This window comes from Stegodyphus dumicola, chromosome 1 (genome assembly GCF_044657685.1).
Source record: "Stegodyphus dumicola isolate Sdum_Otavi_A_Nest chromosome 1, ASM4465768v1".
Lineage (NCBI taxonomy): Eukaryota > Metazoa > Arthropoda > Arachnida > Araneae > Eresidae > Stegodyphus > Stegodyphus dumicola.
Window position 1 is genome coordinate 176,521,320 of NC_140768.1, and position 25,923 is coordinate 176,547,242.

Below are 25,923 nucleotides of genomic sequence, written 5' to 3' on the forward strand. Positions count from 1 at the left end.
GAACCGACATTTATAGGAGTGCGACGCAAAATGCCAAAACGAAAGTAAGAGTCCTTTGAGACTCAAATCCCTTTGGACTAAAAATCAAAAATATAAGAAAATTTAAAAATGTAAATTAGTTATATTTTCAATCAAATTTATCCTTTTAAATAAAAATAATGTTAGCTATTGCCAATTGAGAAAACTAAAACCTCTACTACATTTACGAATGCGAAATGCAATAGGCAACTTTTCATAGAAATGCTTTTCTACTTGTAGCTAGAAACTGATATGAATGCAAGAATTTCTTAACAGTGTCGTCATAAAAGTGTTGGTAGCTTTATGCAAATCGATTAGTTGACCTACGCAAACACAGCGTCAAATTGAATCTTTGTGTCATCACAATTAAACAGTGCTGTTTTAAACTTGCCGTTCAGTAGAAAAGTGTTTCTAAAAAAGCTGCCAATTGCGTTTTGTGTTCGTAAACGTTATACGTGTCTTACATTCTTTGAGTGTGGGAACCAAAAAACGTTAGAACCCAAGATAGTTCTGTAACCATCGTTACAGAACAATCCTGGGTTTATATTCTAGCAGGGAAATGCCACTGCTTATGTCTCACACATTTTTTAACAAACGCCAATTATTTTTGAACCTGCATGACGTCCGGAATATAACTGGTAGAAGGATGGGCCTAAGCTACCATGCGTAATGCCGGCTGAGAGAGTTGTAGATAAGTATTTAATCTACATAGGTTGACTTTCTATAGATAGCCATATTAAATCTGTTTAAAGTCATTACCCCGATCTGTGAACGCGATCATATCCGAACTCACTATTAAACTGAGCCTGTTCTGTTCGATTTACAGTTTCGATCAAATCGTTCTTGGTGTGAAGAGCCTTACTCTTTTTGGGAACATAAAAATGTAGACCCTACTGAAGACGAGATAGCGAATTCTCACTATGTCTTGAAAACCAGACGACTGCCGACGAATGTTATAGCAACCTTTTCATTTTAACTAACTGAACAGAACATGCACACACTCGGTACTTACAACTAACCACCACTTGTGGCTGAGTAACTTAAACAAAAAATCCACTCATGTCCATAAATTAAGGATAATTCGGAGTCACGCGGGAATCGAACTCTAAAATAAATATATCACCTGTAAAATCACTACACACATCTTCAAAAATCATATGCAAATTTCAGGAAGCAACCAGATGACACCGATGGTAAGTCACAATGACGAGAGTGTAAGAGAGTGATATATAAGGAATACAGGCAAAGAAGTAAAATTGTTTGCAGGCGCTTTATAAGCATTTCAGTGCAATAACCGAATAGTTATGACACAAACGACGCATTTGTATGATTTTTTACGTGGTACAATTATCGGCCGTCTGGAATGTGGGCGTACCCAACTGGAAGTATCAGACGAACTTGGAATTGCCCAGAGTGTCATCTCCAGGCTTTGGCAACGATTCCAAGATGATGGTAATGTGAGTAGACGTTACAGCACAGGTCGCCCCAGAGTTACAACGAAGAATGAGGACCGGCATTTGGAAGTTACTGCCAAAAGAAACAGGCGGAGCACAGCCTCAGACCTGTCTCGTCAGCTCTCTTCAGCCACTGGCACGACAATTTCAAGGCAGACCGTGTACAGACGCTTAGGGCAGATTGGTCTATATGCTCGTAGACCTGTCAAATGCGTTCCACTTACTGCAACTCACTGTCGCCTGCGGTTAGCCTGGAGTAGAGAGCATGGATTGTGGACACCGCAACAGTGGGCTTGTGTGATGTTTTCCGACAAGTCCAGGTTTAGCTTGCAGTCTGATTCTCGCCGGACTTTCATATGGAGAGCTCCAGGTACCCGTTATCACCAAGGAAACATCATTGAACGACACCGTTACGGTGGTGCAGGAGTGCTCGTTTGGGGTGCAATTATTCTGGGTTCCAGAACTGACCTTCATGTTCAAATTGGAACCATGGCAAGCCAAATCTCTCGGGACGTCATTCTGGAACAACATGTACGTTTGTTTCGGGGCACCATGGGCACACAATTTGTGTTTATGGATGAGAACGCCCGTCCTCACCGGGCAAACATCGTAAGCGAATGCCTTCAATCGGAGGATATCACCCGTATGGACTGACCAGCATTCTCACCGGACTTGAATGCAGTAGAGCAGGTGTGGGACATGCTTGGCCAACGAGTTGCAGCCCGTCAACCTCCGTCTACATGTCTACCGGAACTTCGGAGAGCATTTCTTTTTGAGTGGTGTAATATCCCCCAAGATCAGATCGATAATTTGATACTCAGCATACCTAGGCGTTGTACGGGCTGTATTGCATCGTCTGGGAGACAAACAATGTATTAACAATCATACCAACCATGTAATATTGTTTTTTTTGTAAATAGGTTTTTTTTTGTAATTTGCTTCAGGGAGAAAAATTGCTAAATTTTAATAATATCAAACATATAGCATCTTTTTTTGCTCTTTACCTTTTGTTTAATAAATAAGCTATACAAATAAGTCAAATTTAGTTTGCTTTTAAATCTTCCTTTGCCTGATTTTGCATTATCCTTAATTTATGGATATTAGTACAATCAGAATTAAATTTCAGTAATTAGTACAATTAAATTAAATTTTAGTACAGAATTAAATTGAGTGTATTATGTACAATCAGAATTAAATTTCAACTACACGAATAGCTCCTGCTTCAATCTAAATCCGCTTTATCAACTCCATACAGCAAACCCGAATCTAGAATTAGCAATATAATTTTAAGTAAATGGTAGCACAAATATTCAGCTACAGAGCTACGTGCAAACACGCGGCGTAACTCGTTCTCGGAATAACCCGCTCTATTCGTAACTAACTCTTGTACTACTAACTCTTAAATTCTGGTATTTAAATACTACTTCTGAACTCATTGAGAGTTGAATACACGTCATTTAAATTTGCATTCTGTCAGGATCAGGAAATCAAAAGGGAAGGAAAAGATTCTTAAAATAAAAATTAATTAGTTAATACAGAACAAGGTCTTTGAAGGTGCTTCTATTCCTCTAAACAGCTCTTGCGCAAAGCATTGCTTAGAATTTCAGGTAAAATAACGCTTAGATTTCGAATACAAATTACTAAAAGATTTCTTTTGTGCCAAATAAATTTAATAAAGAATACAAATCGTCTGCAGATACAAATAATCAGTGCAGGATTTACGTATAAGCTACACAAGCTATACATTAGCGTCCTCATTTTCTTGGGGCCCCTAAAAATTATATGAGTGAGCAACAGTCATATATACTTAAATACACTGCATTATTTGTACCAGTGCCGCATGTCCGGAACGTCCCATACTCTTCACTCAAATATTTATATTTTAGCGCGTCGGTTCGAAGAACGAAACGTTATTGTGCCTAGGGTTTGCATACAATATTCGATACAATACTCCTGACTTTTAAAAATGATTTTAAGTTAAAGATTTATTATTTCACTATCTATATACTTCTCAATTGTATTTCACTTTAACCCTCTAGGTATCTGAAAATCATATTTGCACTGACATATAATATCTAGACTTATAAAGGGTCCCATATCTCAAATAGTTTAGGGTCTAATCAAGCCTAAATCCGGCCCTTTATATAATGCTAGACAAGTGTTTACAATTAACTGAGACATTAAGATTTTTTTGTCGTAAGATAAGAAAGAGTATGTAAAATCTACGTATTTTTATACCAGATTATTTTCAAGAAACACTGTTTTTTTAACTTTCAGAGTATTTAGTTTGGATGATTCATAAGAGTAAGGATACTAGATAAAGGGACTGAAAGAATTTGGATAGAACTGATTAACTGCAAGAAATCGTCGAGTTTATGACAGTTTTGGAATAAGAACACATAATTTTTCTTACTTTATATGATCTATTATTACTTTATATTCAGAATTACATTAGTAGTATGTATCATTTCGTTTTTCACAGAGGAGTATTTATTGATAATATATAAAATGTATGCAACAAATTTTCTGACAATGAAAGTTATCCGATATCTTGACAACAATCGCCATAAAATTTTCAGGAGAGATGAAGCATGTATAGAAAACACCATTTTCAAAGTGTGGCATTTTGTAATCACTCGCAACTCCAATAACAGATTGCACAAAGTTAGCGCCTTTCCCTTTCAATGTTTGCCGCCATAAATTAGCAAATTGGTATACGAGGGATATTTCCAAATTTCTAGGAATTTAGGTATGAATTTTTATTTCGTCAGTTTTCACAAATATTATAATACGGATTTTCAACATATTCCTTATTTAATTGAATATGTTTATCTCAACGAAAAACAAATTTTTTAAAGTAATTCTCAAAGAAATTTTGCGGTGTCTCTTTAATCAACCTATTTACGGCATGGTTAAACTCTCAATGGAATACCCGTAAAGCCTTTTTCACACGTGGAACAGATGTTGGGAAAACAGTCACAAAAATGCGTATGTAGCAGTCAAATAACTAAACTGAACTAAACAATATTGCACGATATAGCTGCATAAGCAATCCAAGATTCGTCTGTGACTAATAACATTGTTAAGACACAATTTTCTGACAAGTTGTTTGACTTCTGAATTAATAGCATTGTCTATAAATTCTGGTAACTGAACTAGAGCTCAGCTTCTAGACCTTTTGGAAGCACTTTACATATCTATGAGATGAAAGACCACTGTGTGATTAAGCGCATTCCTAGAGGATGGCATATGAATCATACGGAAGTAACTCTTGCTAGAGTAGTGTGATGCAGAACATGTATGTGTTTCATCGCTAACAAGTAACGTTGCAGAGTAATAATTTTGTCGCACAATTACATAAATGAATGGTTTATAATCCAGCGTGAACACCAAAATAAATGGTTTTGGATTAGTCACAAAGTGTAGGACGGAAATACCCAGCAGATTACCTGGTTTCAACGTACATTGAAAAGCTCTTTACAAGGGAATTGTTTACCCTGTGAGATAAACACAAATCCATACTAACAGTTAGCCTCGAATACGTTTCATTATCATGCCAAGCGTAACATGCGAAACTTAATTATATATACATAATATCTATTTGACGATAGAATGCCTCAAATTTTCCATGTCCGTTATGTTCCCAAATCTATGACTGCAAATAATGCGGAAGCGAACCCCAGCTATCCTCGCTGTTCTTGGGCATGCCAAAGAGAATGCATGCCTACTGTTTTGTTTATTAATCTGATCGCTCCTGAACATTTTTGATAGCTTTTCTTGTAAGAAAGAGTGGAAAGAACTTACCTATTGACCAGTGAATACGTCGAACAGGTGGTATAGCCCCTGAGACAACACAGTGGAGAGACAATCTTTGTGGTTCTCGAACAGTGACAGTTGCCTGATGCACAAGTCTCCTCCCTTCCAATTCCAGGTAAGGATCCGTAGGAGACCCTGGAGAAGAAAGGCCTGTCATCATTATAGCATGTCAAGGAAAAGGATATCAGGAACATTGAGTCACACTGAGTGCATTGGATATCACAAACATTGAGTGTATTACCAGAATATATTATATTCAGAAACATCAAAGCAACTTTATAATTTGAAAGCTTTATACAAAGCAATTACTACCATTTTGTTAAACTAAAAAATCTGAAAATACCATATTTATTAATATCCTTTGCTACTCGAAGAAAAAATATTTCAGAAAATGATTGAGATAAACAGAGGCTAGAAAAAATATTTTAAAAAAGTTAATTAATGCAATTACTTTACCATATTTCATGCATTATTATATAACAAGAAAAAAACATTCTTTATTAAAATCTGCAGCAGCTGAAAATGCGTATTGAACTTCTATTAAAGAAATGCCTGAGTTAAAGATATAAATGATTAATTTCCATTAAAACATGTATGGAAACTTAAAGTTCGTTTCTTCTTCCCCCCCTTTTTTTAACCACTATTCTGAGTTTACTGAAATGGACGAAAGATAACTGATATCCCATTAAGTGCGGGTTTTACCGCTTAATTAAACTTAAAGTGCGGAAGCACATTAATTAATTAGCTGTGTTTTGGCCTCCTCGGTGATTGCGGTGATTTGTGCCCAGAGGGCGCACCGCACAAAAAGTTAGTTGCGTTACAGAACGTAAGGGAAGCGGACACGTCAAAATGTCGGGCGTATTACCGCTAATTGAGGTAATTGCATCGTATCTGTCAGGTGGCAGAAAACTAATATGATGTATCAATTCACATGCCAGGTGGCAGAATATGTCTATCATGTACATGCCAGGAGGCATAACGCTTGTAAACATGCCAGGTGGCATACGACTTATAAATAAATTGTAAATAAATGTACAGTAAAATATCTTGGTGCAATAGATCAAGGAACAAGCATCAACAACCTTCTGATCATTTGGATACGTACATTTTTTCTGGTGACACCGGACTTGATTTGTGGAGATGAAGAATGGACGAAGAAAATTAGTGAGTTCATGACTGAAAAGCCAGGATTTAACGCGAAGAAATTCGAGGTAGGCCCTTTTTCATTTTTCCAGTTTTGAATAGAATTGTTGAATAAAAATCTTGGTGATTATTATAGTTGATAGAATCTAATGGTAAAATGGAGGCTATGAATAAGGCAAAGAAGTTGCGAACGGTGACGCGTAGCTTGACTACTAAGTTGATGAGTAAAATAGATTCTGCATTGTTAGAAGAGGGTGAAACCGCGGATGAGAAATTAAAAGAATTACTCGAAATGTTACTTGAAAAAGTTGAATCTAGAAATTCTAGTGAGGAAACTATATCTCCGAAGTTGAAAAATTGTGAAGTTAATACTTTAAAATTGCCAAAATTAACGATTACAAAATATTACGGTGATCCTTGTTCTTGGCTTGAATTCTGGAATCAGTTTAGTAATTCCATTCACCAAAACGAAAGTCTCAGTTCGGTTGACAAGTTTTGTTATTTAAAATCGCTTTTGGGAGGTTTAGCTTTAAATGCTATTAGTGGATTAACTTTTACTAGTGAAAACTATACGGTGGCTGTTGATATACTAAAAAACCGTTTCGGCAGAGATGACCTGCTAATTAATGCGCATATGAATAAATTGTTGAGTTTAGAACCTGTAAAATATTCCGGAAATACGGCTTCTTTGAGGAAGCTTTATGACGATATAGAAATACAAATAAGGAATTTAAATTCTTTAAATGTTACTAGTGGTTCTTATGGACATTTATTATCCCCTATTTTGTTAAAGTTAATACCCGAGAATTTAACTCTAGAATTCACTAGGAAAAGAAGTGATAAACAAAATTTCGATGTTAATGAACTACTAACGTTCTTGAAAACTGAAGTGGAATGTAGGGAAACATCAATGATGTTAGCGCGTTCTAAGAATTTTGATGTAAATGAAACATCAATACGAAACAAAAGTTCCCATGAAGGTTATCAAAATAAATCTTACATGCATTCTAAAAGAAATGATTACAGTACGAATAAGAAAGGTGCTTCAGTATTAACTAGTCAAAGCGAAACTCCCTCTAAATACTTTCAAAAATCGCATTTTAATCAAAATCGAAAGTTCTCTACCCCGCCTAAGAAAGAGAATCAAAATGTCTGCATATTTTGTTTATCTGCTTGTCACATGAATCATGATTGCGCACTTGATTTAAAGGCTCGCCGAAAGGCTTTAATGAATCGAGGTTTATGTTTTATTTGCTTTTCGAAAGGGCATCCAAGGCGTTTCTGTGCTCATAAAGATGAAAAATGCAGACTGTGCAATGTCCAAGGTTTACATAATTCGTTAATATGTGACGCCGCATCGAAAGATTTAGAGACGGATACTTCCAATCAGACAAAACAAACGCCAATCCCTGAAGCTTCTCTTTCGCTCTTATGTAATGAAAATAATAACAAAATTAAACTACCGACTTCCGTTCTTTTACAGACGTTTTCGGCAGCAGTTAGGTGTAAAGGGGGGAACGAAAAGATATTACGTTGTATGCTAGATTCAGGGTCAACAAAGTCATTCATCTTACGAGAAGTGGTTGATTCACTGGGGTTGAAAATTATTAATAAAGAAGCGCTTATTATTTTCACATTTGGATGCAAAGAAGTAAAATTGCGCTTGTATGATATCGTAGAAATCGTATTGCAAAATGTAAACCATCCCAATAAAAAGATAAAAATTAACGCAATAGTCATTGATTCTATAACACTAGGGCAAGTAAAAGTTCCTTCTCGGTGGATACGACAGATAGCGTTTGAGAAGGGAATAGAATTAGCAGATGCTGGTACAAATGACGAAATTCAAGTATTAATAGGTTCGGATTATATTTGGGAAATTTTAGGAGAACGAAACGTGAAGATTTGTAAAAAATTAGTCGCAACAGAAAGCACTTTTGGTTTTGTGATTCAAGGCAAGGACGAAGGATCAAAGTGTAAGGACGCAAGAGTTAATCATATAACCGTTGTAAATGAGGACTTAGATTATGAAAGAGTTAAAAAATTATGGGAATTAGAAGCAATTGGGATAAGTTCGGATAAAGAAATATCTCTATCAGATAAAGAAATTTTAGAGTCATTTGAACGAAATACAACTTACAAGAATAAAAGGTATGAAACTCGATTATTGTGGAAAGAGGGTGTTGAAGGTTTAAATAACAATTATGAAATCGCGAAACAGCGTTTACAATTTTTAAATAATAAGTTTCAGAAAAATAGCGAGCTATATTTAAAATATAATGAGATAATTAATGAACACTTGAGAGATGGTATAGTGGAACGGGTAGATACGTATTTAAATAGTAGTTTGAAAACGGGGTATTACATGCCTCATCACGCGGTAGTGCGCGAGCAGAAGGATTCTACAAAGGTTCGAATAGTTTTTGACGCTTCTTCTAAAAGTAAGGGAAATTTATCACTTAATGATTGTTCGGAAAGCGGACCTAATTTAAATCCTGATTTGCTAAAGATTATCATTAAATTCAGGGTACATTCAATTGCGTTTTGTGCCGACATTCAGCGTGCATTTTTAGAGGTAGGCTTAGCTAAAGAAGATAGGGATTTTTTAAAGTTTTTGTGGATAAATGAAGAAGGGTCAAATCTCGATCACAGTAATTCCAACTTACAAGTTCTTCAACACAATCGAGTTCCTTTCGGGGTCAAGTGCTCACCTTATTTATTAACAGCTACAGTAAGACTTCATTTAAAAAAGTATGAAGATGCCTACGAAGAGGCATGCAGTATGTTAAAAGAGCTTTACGTAGATGATTTAATTTCTGGGACAGTTAATGTAGCAAAGGCCTTACATTTAAGCAAGGACATGATTTTCATTCTTAGCGAGGCCAGTATGAATTTACGTAGATGGGTTTCAAACTCACCTGAGCTGAATGAACTATGGAAACTTAATGGAATTGACTCTCGTGAAACATCTGAAGACTCTTTGGTACCGTTGAAAGTTTTAGGTCTTATCTGGGACAATGTCAATGATAATTTGAAAATAGATGTATCTCAGTTTGAGAAGTTACAAAATCTCAAAGTAACTAAACGCATCATTTTAGCAGCATGTGGTATGCTCTTTGATCCCTTGGGAATTATGAATCCATTTACTGTTCGAATTAAACTCTTAATGCAAACTATGTGGGAAAAGGGTATTCAATGGGACGAAAATGTTCCCCTTGATACAGAATTCATATTTCAGGAATGGTTAAAGGAAGTTGAAAAAATAAAGTTTTTCGAAATTCCCAGACAGTACTTCAGTGATATGTGTTGGAAGTTTATAGAAGTTCACATATTTTCTGATGCCAGTCCCAAGTGTTATGGTGCCGTAGCATATTTTAGATTTAAGAAGAAAAATAAATGTAAAACAAGTTTCATAGTGTCGAAATCCCGTTTGGCTCCATTAAAAAGGGTAACACTCCCTAGGCTTGAACTTTTGGGAACATTAATTTCTGCAAGATTAGGTTCGTATTTGCAATCGATATTTCCGCAGTTGGATAAGGGAAATATATTTTACTGGACTGATTCCCAAATTTGCATTCACTGGATCAAGGGATCTGCCAACGAGTGGAAACAATTTGTTAGAAATCGTGTGGTAGAAATCAAGGAGAAAACAATTTTAAACAACTGGTACTTTTGCAGTGGGAAGACAAACACTGCTGATAAACTTACGAGGGGGATGGATGCTGAAGCTCTAATTAATGATAGTGATTGGTTTTCTGGGCCACCCTGGCTTTCAGAAGTAGATATTCGACATCACATAAACGAAATGAATACAGAAGCTGACTTGCAAAACGTTAGTGAAGAACGAAAATGTGTTACTTTGAAAACACTTGTGGAATCTACAGAACCGTTACTAAATCTTGAACTGTACGGAAATTTAAACAAAATACTGGGAATAATGGCTTATGTTCTGCGCTTCGTGAACAACTGTAAATCCGCTCGTGAAATGCAATCTGGTATGCTTACCGCCTATGAGTTACGGAAGGCTTCAGAATTTCAAAGGTGGTTAGCAAATGAAAACATAAGGTGGATATTCAACCCGCCTGCTGCTCCACATCATGGTGGTATATGGGAGGCAGCTGTTAGATCTATGAAGCTGCATCTAAAGAAATGTGTTGGAACTCAAATTTTGACTTATGAAGAGTTTCTAACTCTAATTGCACAAATTGAAGCATGCTTAAATTCGAGGCCAATAACACCGGTCTCCAGTGATCCCAATGATTTGACAGCTTTGACTCCTGGACACTTTATTATAGGGACTTCTTTAACAGCTATTCCGGAACAAGATTTAACCGAAGTACGAGTGTCTCCATTGCAAAGATGGCAACTAACACAGCAGATGTTCCAAGGGTTTTGGAAGCGGTGGTCTAAAGAGTACCTGTGCCAACTACAGCAGCGTAGCAAATGGAGACAGCCTAGCAGAAATATTCGTCTAAATGACTTGGTTCTCATTAAAGAAGATAATATGCCTTCATTACGTTGGAAACTCGGGAGAGTAATAGAAGTGTTTCCTGGAAGAGACAATGTCCGAGTGGTTAGACTAAAAACTGTGCACGGGGACATTAAACGTCCTATTACCAAACTGTGTCTTTTACCAGTTGAAGAACATTAACTTAAGTGTTTGTTTCATATTGAATATGTTTTATTATTATTTTCATTTCTTATTGTACTAATAATTTTATTTGTTTGTTCTAGTTTAACCCTCATAGTTAACGTTTCAATATAGTAAGATATAAGATGTTTTGCTAGAAGATTGGTAAGTGTAACATGTAATTTTATACTTTTTGAAGGTTTTTGTATGTTTTCAGTTTCTATATTTTTCATTTACTTGTTTGCATATATTGAAGGTTGTATTAAGATGAATGTAATTCATCGGGGGGGAGGATGTTTTGGCCTCCTCGGTGATTGCGGTGATTTGTGCCCAGAGGGCGCACCGCACAAAAAGTTAGTTGCGTTACAGAACGTAAGGGAAGCGGACACGTCAAAATGTCGGGCGTATTACCGCTAATTGAGGTAATTGCATCGTATCTGTCAGGTGGCAGAAAACTAATATGATTTATCAATTCACATGCCAGGTGGCAGAATATGTCTATCATGTACATGCCAGGAGGCATAACGCTTGTAAACATGCCAGGTGGCATACGACTTGTAAATAAATTGTAAATAAATGTACAGTAAAATATCTTGGTGCAATAGATCAAGGAACAAGCATCAACAACCTTCTGATCATTTGGATACGTACAAGCTGGTTTATGCAAAGAAGAATTAGTTTTCCCGTTCGATTCGCATTATATCCCCCCCCCCCCACTTGTTTGCAATTTTTTTGGACGAGAATGCCTGCAATGCATGTACTTTTTTTTTAATTCAAACAAGTCTGTTAATGGTAAACTTCAACTTTTAGCTAGGGTTCATTAAAAAAAAAAAAAAAAAAAAAAGAGAGAGAGAGAGAAATAACTAAATGCAGTTTAAAGATGACATTACGTGATAAATTAGTACTAACCAGGGAAATATAAGCTATTAAAATTACTAATACTAATTTAATAGCATTTGGAAAAAATCATATGTTAATAACCTATAAAAAGGTATTCGTGAGAATTTTATGAGAGAAATAGAAATGAAGGTAGCATCGCTAATTTACTGTTATCATATAGTTCCGTGCGTACGGTTGGTTTGAAATGAATGCACAAGTCCGATAAAAAAATGAACAAAAATTTATTATTATCACAAGAAATATGCTTAAATTTCCTCAAATATTCATGCAGTATTACAAAATCTCACAGTAGTTATCTTTTAACTACTCAAACATTCAAAAGAACTTAATTCAACACAGCTAAAGAAAGCTAATCCGCGAATTCGCTACAATCAACAAGAGCAGTTTTCTAAACAACAACAAACTAAGCAACTACTAAGAACTGAGATGTTTTCCTCCTTTTATAAGATTTTAAAATCACGCGCTAGAATTTTTTAGTACTTTCTTGAAATCAAAAAGAGATATTTATTTTTTTAATGCACGCGCTCTTGTAATTTCAATTTTCCGGCTTAGCTTTCTTTTAATATTCGTCACGCGCTGCATTGCGCGTGAAATAAAACCATTTAATTTATAATTGAACTAACATTAGCTTTTTAAATACCAAATTCGTAACACTGCCCCCTTCCCAAGGACTGCACGTCCCGGGCAGTACAATCCCTGGACAGGAAGCCAAACTTACAACTGAGGCATAAACATTACATTACAATATCAAACAACATGAACAATAAATGTAATAGATAACTTAAACAAATCAAATACTAAATGCATATCAAATACTAAATACAAATCAAATCAAATACACATTTAAAAACAAAAAGGACCATGGTCTTACATTATTTACAATTATTTACATTACGTACTATGGCCATAGTAATGAGCTAACCTGTCGCAATGAACGATTTTAGGTTTAGAGTTCCGACGGATCTGAACCACGACGTCATTCAGCCTGTTTACACCTTGTCTCCAGTAGCTCTCGTGTTGTATCTGGACTTCACTCCGTCGCCAAGTTCACTCGCTTTTTTGCGGAAAGGTGCATCACTTCAAAACGGGCCTTGACATCTTGGATGTGTTCCTCAGGCGATGAAGGCGCATCCGTACGGCGATGAAACAGGCGGTCACAAGGCAAACGAAGGTCTCGACCGAAGAGCATCTGGGATGGAGAATAGCTGGTAGTCTGGTGTTTCTTTTCGACCCTAGCATGATTTCGGCAGTTTCTCGAGCTGGTTCTTTCGGACAAAGCGTCGGCATTTCCAGGTGAGGATCCCTTCTTAGAATGGATAGTCATGTCTTCAGATCCTGAAAGCAGTTTGTTGTTTTTCAAGTCTAAGGAAAAATTGTATTTAAGTCCAATCCGAGTATGCATGGATCTGTCATATCCGCCACATATGCCGTGTGATGGTAGGCGGCACTTCCAAATGTGATTTTCACGTTTAACTTCCCAGCTATGTCGATCTTGTCACCAGACGCAGTCTGAAGGGTAACACAGGATGGCGTCCAAATAAGTTTATCTTTAAACTGTTCAGCTAGATCTTTCCTAATGATGGTAACATTAGCTCATGTGTCAATGATCATATTGCAAGGAACTCCATCGATATTTCCATTGATGGACAGTCCGTTACTGTTGCCACTCACTCTAGAAAAATTGAGTGCTTTAAAACAAGGTTTTTCATTATCTGGCAACCTCCGTTCTTTGATATGGTCGTTAATTTGTTTCCTGCGTCGTTGCTGAGAAATGGTCTCAATTTCCGTACCCTGGGGTGTTCTGCAATTCTTTCGTACGTGGCCTTCAGTTCCACAGTTTCAGCACTTTGGTTTCTTGTCACTCCTCTTTCGTCCGATGGCATTTAATTATCTGTTCAACTCGTCTGTCTTATTTTCCATGCTCTGGGGAGTTCTGCAGTTCCTTCGCACGTGGCCTCCAACACCGCAGTTCCAGCACTTTAGGACTGGTTTCTTTTCACTTCTGTTCCGTCTCAAGCCACTGACTTGTCTGGTAAAATCATCTAAACGAGCCATCAATTGATCCGCTGGCTCGTGGACTCGCACAGATCTAACTGGGTAGCGATCCCTAAGAGTTGCTTGCTGGGCTGGCTCCAATTTCACGGCGTACAACAGAGCGCTTTTTACATCCTTTACATCTGCCATTCGCAGTGCTTTCTGTATTTCAGGGTCCCGGATGCCATCGATGAAATATTGCAGCGACAGAATTTCCCTCGTTTCTCTCGGGCACTCCGTAAATGCGAGATGGGACAGCCTTTCAACATCCGTGGCGAGTTCCTGGAGTGATTCGGTGGGCTTCTGTTGACGGGATTTTAATTGAAGCCTTCTGTAGTCTTTTAAACATTTCTCGCCAAAGCGCAGCTCCAAAGCGCCGAATAGAGCTTCGTACGCACGGAAGTCAAGTCTTTGGTTTTCGGGAAGCGTCTGCAGGATATCCGCTGCGTCTGCTCTCAGAGAAGCGGCGAGATGACAAGCCTTAGCTTGGGAATTCCATCCCTTCGCATCCGCCACTATAGAAAACTGTATTTTATACACTTGCCAAGAGGTCTTCCCATCATATGTAGATAACACCAGAGAGGGACGAGCAGGCATGGGTAGAAATTTAAAGCCATCGCTATTGTTTCCTGCCATCGCTACGAATTTCTTTAAAATATTCACTTCTTTGGCTACTGCAGAAACCCTATCATCAATTTGTTGTTCGATTTGGTGTTGGACGGCACAAAGTCTTCCTTCAATTCGTTCCTCCACAGCAGAAAATCTCCCTTCGATTTGTTCTTTGACGGAGGTGACTCTTTCTTTAATTTCTCCAACCTTACTTTCGACAGAGTCTATTCTACTTTCTATAGCCTCGAATTTGTTTTCTATTAAGCAGGTAATTTCTCTTTTCATTTCCTCTTCTCATGCTTTCATCTCGTCTTTAATAGATTTCATCTCGTCTTTAACGGATTCCTGTCCCGCTTCAATCTGTTCCCGATTAGATTTCATCTCTTCTTTCATTTCTTCTTTAAACGAGGCAAAGGCTGATATCAACTGCCTTAATTGCTCTTACATCGCTCTTGTTATTGGCATTCAAATCCCACTTCTGACACCAAAAATTGTTCCGTGCGTACGGGTTCGTTTGAAATGAATGCACAAGTTCGATAAAAAATGAACAAAAATTTATTATTATCACAAAAAATATGCTTAAATTTCCTCAAATATTCATGCAGTATTACAAAATCTCACAGTAGTTATCTTTTAACTACTCAAACGTTCAAAAGAACTTAATTCAACACAGCTAAAGAAAGTTAATTCGCGAATTCGCCACAATCAACAAGAGCAGTTTTCTAAACAACAACAAACTAAGCAACTACTACGAACTGAAATCGAAATCGAGTCAATGGCTAGGCGGCAATTAGTAGCCAACCGCTACTTTAACCCTCTACTACGAACTGAGTTATTTTCCTCCTTTTATAAGATTTTAAAATCACGCGCTAGAATTTTCTAGTACTTTCTCGAAATCAAAAAGAGATATTTATTTATTTAATGCACGCGCTCTTGTATTTTCAATTTTCCGGCTTAGCTTTCTTTTAATATTCGTCACGCGCTGCACTGCGCGAGAAATAAAACCATTTAATTTATAATTGAACTAACATTAGCTTTTTAAATACCAAATTCGTAACAATATTCAGACTACCTATTTAATGAGAATGACTAAGCAATCACACATGTGTTCCCTATAGTTCTAGTTACCTCTGAAAAGACACTGTAACGGACATATTACCGTTACTGGCGTTAAGAACGCCTGTAACGGAGTTTTGAGAAATTTTTCAAATGTTACATCAAATCCCATTATGCTGCCAGTTATTTGTTATTCATACGACTCTACAAGTCTTGCCATTTACATGATACAAAAAACTTTTATTTTAGAAACCGCCTGGTAGGCAGACAGTTTATGAGCACTGACGTTCACCATGGCATAAAATCTGCAATTTTTCTTTCCAATTATAAGTAAATTTGCTTAACAGACAGTGTTTTTAAATCAGTACAAGTATTTTAATAACATACGATGCTGCGTCATGTCAGCGATTTACGATTTTATGTTATTTTAATAATATCGAACTGAAATAATTTATTTTATGCTTAACTTACAGATAATATATACAACTCATCGCTTTTATGAACATTTGCAACATCATTGAAATTAATTAAAGTGTTTTTAATGGGAATAGATCATTTGGCAGTGGCATTCATCAAGACTATGGCTATCGTCGTCTTCAGATTTAATCCCATGTGATTTTTTTGTGGCAATTTGTCAAGGATAGTGTCTCCATGACTTCACTACTTGCTAACTGTTGTGTAATTTGAAGGAAAAGGCTAGAGGGCGCTGTTGCTCGGATAGTTAGAAAATAAAGTTTGTTCATGTTGAAGGCGGCGGCCTAAGAATACGCTCTGTATATAGTAATTAAAATATTGTTAAAAACGTAAAAGTGTTAAAATTAGTGAACTCACTGAACCACCATTATCTGACTTGGAGATGCATCAAATATTATTACTAACCTCCAAGATTTTTGCAACCGTATCACAAATGTTCAGAACGTGATCGATTGCGATATACTGGCCTGCATAGGGGATGAAACAAATTTTGCTTAGATATCTACCATATAAGCAAGGGTAAATATATTCAGCTACTTTATTTCAGTGAAATAAAATATTTAACAGCTGCGCTTAGTCTATTTGTTATGAATTATTAGAATATGTTAAATAATTATTAATAACCCTATATAACAAGCTTAAAATGTTTTTACTTCCTTGTACGATGTAAAAGAAGTATTGTAATCGTGAGAAATTTCGAGTACCATATTTTAACGAAAATATACCTTTTGATCGCTCTTGAATCCTTTAGACCTCCGTTTTCGTGAGCAGTCTAAAGGATTAGTTTTTCCAATACGGATTGTAAAATGAATTTAATATGGATTCAGAAGAAATTTTTTCGCTATGTCTATACGTACATACGCTTATGAAGTACATACCTATGAAGTTATGAAGGACGTACCTATGAAGTTATGAAGTACGTACCTATGAAGTTATGAAGTACGTACCTATAAAGTTATGTGAGATACATCCTTACGTACGCTATTATTACTATTACTTACGTACGCATGCATGTACCTGTCATTGTTCAAAAACGAGTAGCCTTAGAACGTTGACTACGGGACTGCAATAACGTGCAGTTGTGCACCTTCATTTTTGGTTGCAACGGGCCGCACCAAACGTACATATTATATATAGGTACCTACTCTGTTATATATAGGTACAGAGTAGGTATCTTATTTCATATATAGGTACCTACTCTGTTACACAGCTTGGTGAGCTCAGAATTTTATTCTTATATGTTGATGAACAGTGCATTTTTTTGGTTTAAAAATGATTGAATTATATTGTTTTTATGTTTAGGTTAAGGGTTTTATGCCTTTAGTTAATTTTCATGCAATAGTTGTAAAATTAACTACAATTTAAAAATTCGGAGCTTAGCCTAACGACTCCGCCATTTGTTTACATTTGGAACTCTTAGTAAAATAATGAATTAAGTCAGTTTGTGGACGAAATTCTGCATCTTTTTGCCAAGTGGGATCAAAAGCAAACATTTAATTTTGTGCACCGAAAAATCTGTCTTCCTGCCCGCATGCCAAATTGCTTGTTGTTGACATTTTGAATTCAAAATAAAAAATGTTTTAAAAAATTGATTTAAAAATATTCATTCATAGTTTAGGCTCAGAAACACCATTCCTTAAATTAGCACAATAAATAAATATATCACTGCTAATTTTTTTTAAAAGATTGAAACAGAAAAGGAAAGTAAGGTGAGAAAAGTTCGAAAACTTTCTAAAGAAAAATGTGCCTCCATTTATGGGTGGGAAATCCCTCTGTACTGATATGCGACACATTTCTAATAATTTTCTTCCTATAAAGACGAATGTACTCCGGCATGATTATTTTGTTATTAAATACCTTTCAATGTTTGACATAAATTTAGCATGATATATATAGTATTTTCTTTCCGCCCTCTTTTAATTAATTTTATTGCTCGAAAATCGATAGGGTAAAATTATGCAGGTAATCTTATTTCCGAAAAATATGATTAAAGTTAGAAGGTAACAAATGAAGGTAGTCATGGATAAACTACTAGTAACTATCACAATATTATTTCTTTAAACGAAAACTACATTCTTTTAACGCTACTGACATACTAATATTAACATTACAATATGTGATGGATGTCTGATGGTACTGAGCCGGACACGTCGTGCTCGGCTGGCTGAATTATCTTGCAAAGGCACTTCACATGATTGAGTGTTGACCGCAATTTCCAAGAGGGTTATCGGAGAAACGGAAGAGAAGGGGACGAACAGACCCAGATTTCAAAAGATCGAACATATCAGCAGCAGATAAGGCTACATTAAAATAGAACGTAATTAACAGAAGGAATGTAGAGACTTTCGGTACTTTTTGAAAGCAGGAGAGATGAAAAATGAGCAACGCCGGGATTCGAACTACGGATTTCTCGATACGTGCCGAGTGTGCATTACACCACGAAGGCATGTTCGGAAGGCGGGAGAAATTCCTTATATACTCCCTATTTTAAAGGGAGATTAGGGAACGCAATCGCCGAATCCTGGTGGTGAAGAATCATCATTCATCACCATTTTAGTTCGGGCGCCACTGTAGAGACATTAGGTACTTTTTGAAAGCAGGAGAGATGAAAACTGAGCAACATCTGAACTCGAACTACGGACTTCTCGCTACGTGCCGAGTGTGCTGATCATTACACCACGAAGGCATGCTAAGAAGGAGGGAGAAATTCTTTATATACTCCATTTTTTAAAGGGAGACTGGAGATTAGGAGATCCAGTCGCCGAATCCTGGTGGTGAAGAATCATCATTCATCATCATTTCAGTTCGAACGCCACTAGAGACTAGATACTTTTTGAAAGCAGGGGAGATGAAAATGAGCAATGCCCTCGCCAGAACTCAAAGCACGGACCTCTTGATACGCGCCAAGTGTGCTGATTTTTACACCACGAAGGCAAGCTAAGAAGGTGGGATAAATACCTTATAGGTGAATCACATGTTTGTAAAGTTTCTAAAGTGTGTAACAGCTGCCACATCTGGGTAGCACAATGAAGAATCTGCACAAAATACTTTTGAAAAGATAACTGCCAGGGAAAGTAAAAGACAAACTGAATACACCGAACAAAAGAAAGAAAAACAATTTACCAATGAACTAGCCTTCAGAGGGTAAAAATGTGTGCAATAGAGGAAAGGAAAAATTATGTGAATATTTTAAATTTTTTTTCAGAATTTAACGCTAAAAAGCTAGGGAGAAAACTACACGAGGATATTTGGTATTTCACATAAAATGTTATGTAAAAATAATAGTTATAGACTAAAGAAGCTAGGAAAACTGAATTTAAGAAATCTGAAAACAGTTTTTAAAGAATTTCTTTCCTTCATTTCATTTGCGGTTTCGTATAGAAAAATATTTAGTTGGAAGATAATAGATCTTTTTTTTTTTTTTTTTTTTTTTTACAAAAGATACAAGTAGGGTTTATCAGTAGCAAATCAAGATTGATCCGCTTAAATTTTCAAATAAGACTTTTACTTCAATTACTGTAGAGATTTAAAGGAGCGTTATGAAATGAGTAATGAAAAATATGTTTCGAGGCATATCGTAGTTGGGATACGATTGTTGACTGTAGGCATCGGAATTGATGGTTTTGCTTGATGTTTATTCGTTCCAGTTGGCGACAGAAGATTTCTGATGAATGGGGTTTTGGATCGATACTTGTAGAATCTTGTCTGATAGCTTAGAACTTTAACCATATCACCAGCTTGCTTGTTCCCGATGTTCTTAATTCATCCATCTGCGTCATCTTTTCAAACTCGTAGATATTTTTATGTAACATGTATAATTTTATTAATACACTTTCCTACTAAAACATTCTCCAGATTTCGTCTTTCACAGTAACATATCCATATAAGAATATTCGTGGTTCACATAAATAACTCACAATTATTGGAATCCCATAATGATATGACAGATGAAAAATTGATGCTTTAAAAATAATCATATGTACTACTACAAAAATTAAAATAAGTTTATATATTGGAAGTACTAAGTTTTTTTTTTAAATTTCTAAACATTACCAAGATCTAAATTCCAAGACCATATCAAGGAATATTCAAAAAACGAAAACGTCAGCGAAGCAAGTTTCTATAAATATACTGTTGAGACATTAGGTAAATTGGAAGCAGGAGAGATGAAAAATGAGCAACATCACCGCCGGGAATAAAACCACGGACATCTGGAATACGGCCCCAGCATGCTGATCACTACATTATGAAGTCATGCTAAGAAGGTGAGAGAAATACCTTATATACTCCCTTTTAAAGAGCGATTGGGGATTAGGAGACCCAATCGTCAAATCCTGGTGGTCGAAAATCGTCATCCACCACCTTTTTTTAGTTCGGGAGCCACTGTAGAGACATTAGGTTTTTTTGAAGCAAAAAAGATGAAAAATGAGCAACGCCCTCGCCGGGAAATCGAACCACGGACCTCTCGAATACGCATGCTGACCATTACACTACGAAGGCATGCTAAGAAGGCGGGAGAAATAAATACCTTATAATATAGATTAAAATGGAAGCAAAACTTATAAATTCCCCTCGAGAGTGTCTGTCACCATTGATCGACTAATGACCTTCGGTTTGAAGGCCATTTTAAGTTAACAAATAAGTTACTGCTGTGGAACAGTGTGGCTAACTTTGATGTATTCTAAGTTCTGTTCAAAGCTTTGGAGGCTGCTGGTGACCAGAAACTACTAGTTCAGCAGGTCTATCTAATGAGTCACGGCCCTACACTGTACCACTGCAGAACAGTGCACTAAATTTAGATAGATATTTAAATTAAGGTTAATTAAAACCACACTAGTGCCCATCTAAGTTGTAACCCCATACAGCAGGTCTGAGACGTTCTTGGAAATGCAATTTCATCTCGCCATCCCCCTACGAGAACCATCCCGGAGTTGGAAACTGCCTTGTTATAGAAGTGGGATCGACAGCCACAGGAATTCCTCAACTGTCTCTTCAACTGCTTTCTCAACTCCTCACCTGCCGTAACGCTGTCTGGCTGCGAGAGGGCATCATACCCCTTTTTAGATTTATTTTCAGTTTGATATCCCCACTTGAGTTTGGGACATCCCTGCACTGAGCTTTACTGATGCATACGTAAAATGACTTTTGAATAGTACATGTCTTTCTATGTTATAAATGGATAATCGTAACAAATTTCATTAAAATCTGTCCATTCGGTTTTCAGAAAGTTAGAAAGAAGTTAGAAAGTGGAATTTGAAAATGTTTTCTTCTTTCTTCGACAACTAGTTATTATACAGAACTTTCGCATCGATGGTGCTTCATTTAGTATAAGTACTATTCAGCTACAAACATATAGCCCTATCCAAGATTTGTATCCGAACTGAACTAGCAACTGGTTTTTGCAGCTGATTTTGCTAGCGAAACCACTGTCCAAGATTGCAGATTTGTATGATTTTAGACTGTACTTGGTTTGAGTAAAAACGAGTAGAAAAAGAAAAAGAGAGTACTATCTGAAAAGGGGAGGGAAAAATGAGTTTTGTTTCCGAACGCTAAAAAAATTCGAGAAATTCGCATCGCAGACTCCATAGTGCGACAATGTTAAACATATAAAATATTAGCTTCCTTCTTATAACGGGCCTGACTATTTCTTTTACTCATTATTCATTTATTTATTTATTTGTACTTCACTTTACCAGTCAATTAACTACTATTCTATCTTATGTTTAGATTCATCGTTTTGAAAAGTTCCCTTAAATATTTTTCAAATAAACTTTCGTAGAAATTCAGATTTCAGTCAAAAACCCGAAAAACTGTTAATCTAAACAGTATCAGTAGAAGTGGTGACGATAGACCAATTTAAAATCACATTCTTTGAAAGGAGTTGTTCAAAATACGAATGACAAAATTTAGAGTCAAACTTGCTAAGATATTACTCCATCATAAATTAATGTTACGTGTAGACTTTTGAAATTTTTAATATTCATAATATTAACTCTTCAATTTTTTAGCCCAAAGGAGCTTAGCTCAGAAGGGCTATTAATTTCGTTTTGGCATTTTGCGCCGACTCAATGTAAATATCCGTATCACTTTTCAAACTGCTGCGACCAAAAATTATCTCCCTGTTTTATATTCAAAGAAATTAAATAATGAAGAATCTGCATAAATGAATGCATGTTTCTCGCATTTTCATAAAACAACGGTGCCTAGAGCCATCGAATTTTGAATGACGTAATCCTACTGCGAATATGGGCATGTGGAAGCCCAAATTTGAAATTTGGAATTTGTTTTATTATCGATTTCATATTTTGTAAAGCTTTAACGAATTTTTGAGTAACAAACTCAACGGTTTAAAAGCGAGCAATGGCAACACTCTACGGCAGGGAAAAAAACCTTTTTATCTCCAGCGCGCGGAACTGTGTATCGGAAATTCTAAAGATAGGCTCATTTAAAAATTATTTTGCAATATTGCTGTTGAATTGAATTTTATGGTTTAAGTGCGAAGAACATGATATTTAATAAATAAAGGCAACACAGAAAACGTTAAAAAATGCCCCTTTTGGCGTAATGTAAAATCTGAAAATTTCATATTTTTTTTTTATTATTTTACTTTATTTATTTGTTTGTTTTTTTCGCAGGAAGCATGCAACAAATATTTTTCTCCATTAAAAGGACCGCAATTTATGTTTTGAATTTGCATAGTGAAGCCATAGCACCCATTTCGGACGTTAAAATGTTTCTCGAGATAACAAAATTCAGAATAGTGGCTGAAGAAGCAGAATTAATCAAATAATAGAAAACAAATAAAAACATATGTACATAAAATGAAAGAATTAATTTAACATAACGAAAAGAAAAATTTCAGTTTGAATCAAATATTCTGCACAAAAAGAATGACATGCTGGAAATTTTATAAGAAATTTATTGCCATTTTTTCGATTGACGAGAAAACAAAGGTAAAGCATCATTATAACAAAATATATTATTCATTGGCTTTGGAATATAAAACAGCGAACATTCCATCATCTTATCCAAAGAGTTTCGACAATTTTTCATATTTTAGCGAAAGTCTTTTACGACGTAAGAGACAATATTTGGGGAGGAGAGTTTGAAATTCTTGTATAAACGTTTAGTTTTTCCAGGGACACTTATATTATACTTCTATGAATTACGTTTTTATGAAAATTCAAGTATTTGCGAAAGAAAAGAATAAAAATTTGGTGAACATGTCTTTCCTCAAATGAGGAGATGTTTTTTATGCCTTTTTACGTACCTCTTAAAAAAAGAAAAATTTAAATCTTTTACTATGATAACTTTCATTGGTCCATTATTTCAAATAATAGGTAAATTGGAATTTTTAAATTTTATTACTCTGTAAAAGTGCTCACAAATTTAATGTTTACTGGATTCAATAAATATGTTTCTCTTTTGTGCTTATTATTTTGTGCTATTTATCGTTTTTGCTTATTAATAGACAGAAGTTGTTCGAACCTTTAGACGACTCTGGTTTGTTGTAAAAAAAAAAAAAAAAAAAAAAAAAAAAAAAAAAACTGCTTGAAATTTTTTTTAACTGCAGCTATAGTTTTTAAAGTATAAATTACTGTCTGCTACTTAAGAATTTTGTTTTCATGTAAAATGTCGTTTTTAAAGAAACGATGGACGGGAGGCTATGTTTATGTTCTTTCCGAGGGAAATTATTATACGATAAGTTATGTTGTCAATAACAAAGGAAAAATAGAAAGGTCAAAATTTAGCTTCAAAAGGAAAAATTGTTCGAAATACATATCCAAGAAAAAAAAAAAAAAAGCGGAATGTTTCGAATGTTGCAAAAGTAAGACATTTAATATTGAAAAAATTATGCCAAGTCAAAGGACAGTTGCAAAATTATTAAAAATGCTCGGTGTCAACTGTAAGCAAACTAATTAATGCTGATTTGAATCTAAAAAAAAACATGTTGTTTATTGTCTTTCTCTACGATATGTCGCCGAATGCAGAACGCGCTGCAAAATTCTTTATAAGAAACATTTATCCGGACGAAAATGGAAAAATGTTGTCATAATGGACGAATCGTGGATTCACTTAAATTAATAAATGCAATAAAAAGAGATCTATTTATTATCATCAAAGAGGAGAAAATAATCTTAAAACTATTCAAGGAATCTAAAGAAAGTTTTTCTAAGGGATTTATGACTTGTTGGCTTTTCGTATAACGGCAAATTAAGTAAAGAGAGTAGAGAAAAATGTTAAGATCATCTTCACATATTATCAAAAACATATTTTATACCCAACTTTCAAGCATGAATTATCTTCTCTTTACACACAGTGTGATCAATCAGTAGAACTGCATCAAGACAAAGCAAATAGTGATACCTCAAAATCTATTGTTGATTTCCTGGAAAGAATAAATAAGAAACGGGTATCAAGACCATACCCTTCATTTATATCCTTACTAAATCTCCTGATCTATGACTAATGTATTTTTCGCTTTAGGACAAAGACTTTTTAAAAGTCATTGTCCAAACGTCAACCTACAACCTCCTCAGAATACGGAAAGCTCTTCGAGAGCAATGGGATAAAATACCCCTTCCGATGCTACAAAAGGCTTTTATTGTCTTGGAAAATCGTCTAAAAGTGTGCGAACAGACCCTGTACACTGACTAAACGATTAAACAAAACTTACATTAATAAAGTATGTGGTCAAAACGGACCTTCATACAAATTTATTGCGATTGCTCATGCTTTTAATGAGGTGATCAACTCTGGCAAATGCTGAAAATGGTCATTCCTGCATTATGGTAGTTTCCAGTCGTATGAAACGGGCTGGAAGAGGCAAATATGCAGATACAGCACGCTCTAGGGAACTCCAAATATTTTCAGTTGTCCGGTGAAATACTGTAGCCACTTTATACCAGAACTGCTCTCACTCTCCAACTGCTGGTTCACAAGTTTGGCTCGATAAGGATAAGCATTATGTTGGATAGGAACAACTGCTGCAGCGCAGAGCATACAGTTGTGTTTAGGTCTTCATTCCGACACCGCGCATCCATCCATGACCCGTATCTAAGATGTGCAGTTGAGTATGATATCCCATTAAAATTTCAGCCCGCATCATGATGCTGATATCTGAATGCGTGAAGTTTCTATGATGTTTTGGTTCGGAGTGCCTCTTTATTTCCAGACTCTTCCATACCTTATTTAGCATATGATTCCAAGGCAAATCTAGTTTGAGCTGGACGTTACGTCAATTTGAGACAGGTACTCTGCGGAGGGGGAATTGGGGACAGTTCTATATCTTTCGTTCTACTGTGACTATTCGAAAAATTCAAATTATGTTTTTCACGTCTCGAAAGCGCGATTTAGGATATATATTAGGCTTACATACAGCTCTGTTCTAACATAGGTATTTTGACACAAAATACGACTTTTTCGGAAATAACATGCCACTTTTTTCCATATTTCGATTTTACGACTCAAATTATGCCTAGATATTAAATTTTGTAAAATTTGGCGCGAAATTTACGGAGACATTCAACAATTTATCTTGGCAATATTTTTTCAGTTTGCGCCAAGAACAATTTACTTGGCGAACTTCTTAATATATGGCAACCAATTTTCCTATCCCTTCCATTATGACGGAGCGGGAAAAAAGGCACCTTGTTCCTATATTTTTACATTGTGCATGAGCGGATAAAAAGTAACATCGTTCTAACTGAAATAATTTTAGCAAAGTGACATTTGATGTTTTATCGCTTTCAACAAAACTGCCAATTTTCAAAATGGGACAATATATAA

General features: G+C 35.7%; 1 protein-coding gene across 3 annotated transcripts in view; it reads right to left on the reverse strand.

The window, feature by feature from the left end:
* The window catches only part of tei (irregular chiasm C-roughest protein teiresias), a 175,449-nt gene that overhangs the window by 127,719 nt on the left and 21,807 nt on the right, over positions 1 to 25,923 (reverse strand). For 2 of the 3 annotated variants that reach the window (XM_035370057.2, XM_035370055.2), the window contains exon 2: positions 5,277 to 5,438. In XM_035370057.2, the coding sequence (XP_035225948.1) occupies positions 5,277 to 5,438 (162 nt within the window). The remainder of the gene's footprint in view (positions 1 to 5,276; positions 5,439 to 25,923) is intronic. The other variant, XM_035370058.2, reaches the window with a different exon arrangement.